At 32.5% G+C, this 5,916-nt stretch overlaps 1 protein-coding gene across 1 annotated transcript in view; it reads right to left on the reverse strand.

Moving 5' to 3' along the window:
- Positions 1–5,081, reverse strand: part of Smp_133970 (hypothetical protein) — a gene marked incomplete at both ends in the record, with an annotated part of 21,251 nt that extends 16,170 nt beyond the window's left edge. Inside the window, 2 exons of the mRNA XM_018795341.1 lie at positions 3,325–3,544; positions 5,046–5,081. Coding sequence (XP_018649664.1) covers positions 3,325–3,544; positions 5,046–5,081 — 256 coding nt within the window. The remainder of the gene's footprint in view (positions 1–3,324; positions 3,545–5,045) is intronic.
- Between the last annotated feature and the right edge of the window lie 835 nt (positions 5,082–5,916).

Here is a 5,916-nt window from a genome sequence, read left to right on the forward strand (position 1 = left end):
ATACCTTTGAATAGCCGATGCTTCAGTATCATCTGCGAATATATTGGACAATGTTACTGGTGCTTTTATTATCCAGTTCGCAACAATTGTCATAATTTGCTTTATTCTCAATCTGGGTCGAGAGGTAAAACTTCCTACTCTAGCAGACTCTTTCCACCTACATATATTACACAAAAAGATATCATCACAGTAGTCTGCACAAAGTCTACAAGTCATTTGATTACCATAATCACAAAAAAGGAACTTCTTAGTAGTCCCATTTATTGTAATCGCACAGTTGTCATGTCTTCTCTAAAATTCACTGTGAACCGACCATATATGAACATCAGGTTCTGAAATAGGAGCCGAGACCTTGAAATCCTCATACGCCTCCGATTGGCTTGTCCATAAATTATAGTCTAACCGATAGTTAAAAATTAATGATTAAAATTGTATCAATCAAGGAAAGTATAGAATGAATAAAGAAATCTCAATACAATTTCAATGAGAATATTCTACCAATGTCGACAACTATCACTAATACGATTAATCAAACATATCATAGATATTTAAATTTACTTGGTATTGTTTACTTGTATCTTCCCGTCATTATTTAGGACTGCAATTGATCAGTCTCTTGTTGGCTTATGTGTATCCTGTGCGAACTGCCTCGATATTTCCTGAAGTCATAAGCTTTATAAGCATTGATGGATAGTGGCTATTAGTGGAATCCAGGACGCGCGTTTCGTCGTATTTTAAGCGAACAGTACTGAGTTCCAGTCCCAGAGTGAACATCAACTCTGTAATGCAGATACATCCGGCTGACGAGTCCCAAATAGGACGAAACGCGCTTCCTGGATTCCAATGCTAGCCACTATCCATCTTTGCTTATCATAGATACTTTAGGTGTGAACTACAATCTGTCAAGAGGATAAACAGTAAAATATTTGGATGAATTCTGAAAATCGATACAGATAATTGAAACTTGTCTACGAAGTTATCATTAGTGGCGTTATTTACCAAGACGTATGTTGAGCTTGTAGCTCTTCTAGTACTACTGCCAGTTCCAAGCTCGGGTAAAGGAGAAGGGTTCTGTTATATTCGGAAGTGAATTATGGGTGATAACTTTTGAGAAATATTTATGGACAATATGATATGTATATTTCCTATTGTATAATTGTTAAGTGACCTCACTATTCATATTCATGTTCTCCTTATTATGAGCTTTATTTCGACCCATAGACTATTACTATACGATTTACCATTCCGGAGTTATCCCTAGTCTATTAATTACTGCCCACATTCACAGCCACATTTGGCTACATCTTGTACAAATTATATTTTTTATTTTATGGTATGATGTGGTTTGTCTGATTGGGATATAAATGCAGTATGTTTAAAATAAACAATTCATATTTCAGAGGCTGTTATTGGTGTTCCGGACTTAACTGGCTCGGTTAGGTAGAAAGCAGGACCGATAACTACTCTAGACTGCTCTACGGGTTTCGTGTGTCATTGCTCTGATAGATAATTCACTCTTCTCTGATTGGCGATCTTATAAACATTGATACAAAGGGGCACCACATACATATGTGTCACACAAGTCGCTAAATTCGTGAGTGGGCTGTGATAGTGTTCGAGTGCCCAAACTGAAATAGGTGTTTTTCTTAGGAGGTCACACCCGGAGCCTTCAACCTAAAGGTCTAATCCACAAGGCAGTGGGCGACGTCAGGAGATTCAGTCCCATAATAACCAGCGACCAACTATTGGTTCACACACCATTTCTTCCTTCGGGATCATAGAGACCATGTATACTATTGATTTAGAATCGGGGTTTTCTAACTTTGCTTGGTGGATCCTCCATATCTACCAACCCGGCTAAAGCGCCAGATATTCGCTTTTCATCTACTCAATCTCGTAACTAAGTAATACCACGAGAAGATAGTGAGTAGGAATTCCCTGGCAGTGGTTGTTTCCACGTGATCATATGGCAGAATTTGGAGAGGAAGAACGAACTTTCCCCACCCTCGGTCGTCCCATGACATTTGAAGGTCAAGATACAAAGTAGTTAGAGAGTAAGCATTAAAAAAATACTTCTCCAAAAATAAATAAGTCAAATAATTAGATGGGAAGATACAAGTAAACAACACTAAGTGAATATTAACTTCGCCTCATTGCACAGGCAATTGGCTATCAGGACTCAGTAGCTAAATGGATAACGCGATGGAGTTTGAAGCGAACGGTACTGGATTCGAATCTCAGAGTGAACATCAACTCTGAGATGTAGGTACATCCATCTGACAAGTCCTAAATAGGACGAAACGCGTGTCAAACTGGACTTCACTGCCAGCCACTATCGATCTTTGCTTATAAAGATTGTGACTTCAGGTAATATCGTGGCAGTCCGCATAGTATACACATATGCCAACAACAGACTGATCAATTGCAGTCCGAAATAACAATGGGAAGTTACAAGTAAACACTAATAGATCACTGCTCGTTATGTAGTGAACAAGAACACGAATGGGGACAATCGAGTGTATTAGAGCACAATAATACAGACTATCTGACTAAAATCTAATAACCATATATTAGATAGTTAATTTACAAACTATTAATCAATTGTCTCAATCTTGACTGTTCCTTCTGGAAATATCAGTTCATCTTCTCCGACTACTATTGTTCATGCATTTTCATACCAATCGCATTTCGTTTCTGTTTTTTCCTTATCAATCTTCTACTAAAATACATTCAATACTTAGCCTTCATCATATATTACTTATATGAATATAAGTAACTCACATCACAATTATAGTAAATTATAATCTTATTAAAAATCTATAGTTGAAATCATGAGTCAATTGAAGCTAGACCACCATGGAAAGCCTGGAAGCACTGGACGGCCGTTTAGCCCTATTCTGGGACTCCTCAGCAGTGCGCATCCACTATCCCGCCGTTAGATACCGGCTCAGTGGTCTAGAGGTTAAGCGTTCATGCGCAAGACCGATAGGTCCCGGGTTCGAATCTCGCTCGCGAAGTGGGATCATGAATGCGCACTGCCACTGAGGAGTCCCACAAAAAGACGAAATGGCCGTTTAATGCTTCCAAGTTTTCCATGATGGTCGTCTAGCTTCAGTTGACTCATGATTTCAACTATGGAAATCTCCACAAAAAACTCCTCCTGATTCAAAAGCTATAGATTAATTTAAACAATCAGAAAACTTACCATTTTATTTTGATCTTTTAAACCTTGTACAATACATTGGATCATTTTCATGATATCCATATTTTGTTTAAATTGATTATTAATTAATATAAATTTGATACAATATAACACATTAATACGTATATGATCATTTGTATTATTATTATGATTATGATTATAATATAACCATAATTCATTGAATAGAATATCAGCTGTGAAATAAGTTAATAATAGGGATAACATTCTATGAATAATTTGATGGATTCCATTGAATGGATTCATTAAAATAGGATGAAATAGACGAAAGATCTCTTTGATATTTTCTTCTATGATATAATTGGGTAAATGATGTAATAACATCTAGAAATAAGAAAGTAATGATTTATATATATATAAATATATATACATATAAGTAAACATGATTATATGTTCAGACGGGGGTTTTGTGGAAGTATTGGACGGGTGTTTCGTCCTATTGTGGAATTCCTCAGTATATGCTCATATGCTTACTTGTAACTGACTTCAAGAGATATTTCATGGAGTTCTAGTGAGAAGCAATGACCAGTGGAGTTCAATCAGGTCTGTTGTGAGATAGTAACTTACTGAGGACAATAGTGGATGGTTGCTCAATTTCGTAGATTGGTTGAAGCTAGACATTAACACTGTTAGATGTCGGCTTGCTCAGTGGTCTAGAGGTTAAACGTTTGTGCGCAAGACCAATAAGGCCTGGGTTTGGACACGCGAGGCAGGATCGTGGATGCTCCTTGCTGAGGAGTCTCACAATAGGACGAAACGGTCATCCAATGCTTCCATGTTTATATTTGTGTATTCGAGCCCATTTGAATACTATTTATAAGTGGATAACAGATACTATTTCAACTATTTCTATTTAGAAGTTAGGCGTTTCGATTAGTTGCTACACAAAACGTATGGATGAGTTTTAGTTGTATAATCTTACACTTATTAATAGAAGTATATTGTATTAGTTGTTTATTCAGCTTTATTGTTACTCTATGATGTTCGTAAGATATAATATTGTTTGGACTATTGTCCACTATATCGTGAAATGTTTGTTCAGACCTTAATGTGTCAGGAATCCTTATCGAAATTCATAAGTACAGAAATTTTCTAGTGATACTGATTTAAGTGTCAATTACAGCTACCTATTTTTAAAAGTGTCTTTATAAACAAGGTTTATAGCATATTTAGGTATTCATCAGTATGGGGTTATTACATAGGCAAGTTTATAGTCAAATTGTATAAAGGCCTAGCAAGACAAAACGAAAGCTAATAATAGGATTTGAGTGTATACGTATATGGGGAGGAGGAGGATGAGGCATCGGATGATATTTAAGTAATCAACGTTTTGGCTAGAGTCTGTGTCATGTGCTCCAGTGATCATAACAGTACAAAAGATATATGCGTTTTGTCACCACCCAAATGACAATGTCTGTTAGGTTAATAAAAGGGCTTGACCAAAATTAGCCATAGTCGAAATTGGTTGTAGGATAGTTGCTATAGCATTTATCAACTACAAACTAGCAATGATCTCAGATCGAAATTATAAGAATCCAACTAACTAACTAAATAATCTAACCACCAACCTGGTTAAAGCTCCGGACATTCGCTTTTCATCATCTCAATTTCCTAAACAACACCCCCACCACGAGAAGGCAATTAGTAGGACTTTCCCTATATACACGTAGCTATGTGAGAGCATTTCGAGAGAGAGAGAGAGAGAGAGCGAGAACTCTCTCAACTCTCGGCCGTATCAGGGCATTCGGAGGTTCAAGTAGAATACAACTAACTAATTTAACCAAATTAAAAACATAATATCATTGATCAATTAATTATTACTTACCAATACAATATTCATAAGATGTATATTTATATCCATTGTTTGATGATACATTACATTTAATATATTTCTTAAAAAAATTTTTATATTTTTAATATAGTCAATATCATTTGTATCAAATTCTATAGAATTTTTATTACAAAATAGTTGCCATGTTAACAATTGTAATTCATTTATTCCTTTTAATTGATTTCTATAATTATTTTTATTATATAATAATGTATAAATATAATTTGGTATTAAATTAATTTGTTTTAATTTATTATAATTATTTAAATCATTTTTATATCCATAATCTGATATTTGTTTATAATAATAATTATTATTAATATTATAATAATTATTATCATTATTATTGTAATTATTATAATCATTATTAATATTATTATAATTATAATAATAATAATTATTATTAATATTGTCATAATTATTATTATTATTAATATAATAATAATTATTATAATTATTATTATCAATATTATTATTATTATTAATAATATTATAGTTATTAAATATTTCGTATATTTCATATTGTATATAATGAATATCATTTGAATTATTTAAATAATTAATATTCCAATATAATAATTGTATAATATTTAAACAAAATAATTTAATATTTTTTAAATTAAATAATTTTAATTGATTTTTAATTAATTTAATAATTAATAAAATTTCATGAAATGTAATTTTATATATAGAAATCATATTTATTAAATAATTTAATTGAATTAAATCTAAATTATATTTAATTGAATGAATAATTTTATATATAATTATATAAATTAATATACGTATTAATAATGCAATATTATTATTATTATTAATTATATAATTATTTATACAATACCATGTATATTGATTAATTAGTAAT

Source organism: Schistosoma mansoni, chromosome 2 (assembly GCF_000237925.1).
Source record: "Schistosoma mansoni strain Puerto Rico chromosome 2, complete genome".
NCBI lineage: Eukaryota > Metazoa > Platyhelminthes > Trematoda > Strigeidida > Schistosomatidae > Schistosoma > Schistosoma mansoni.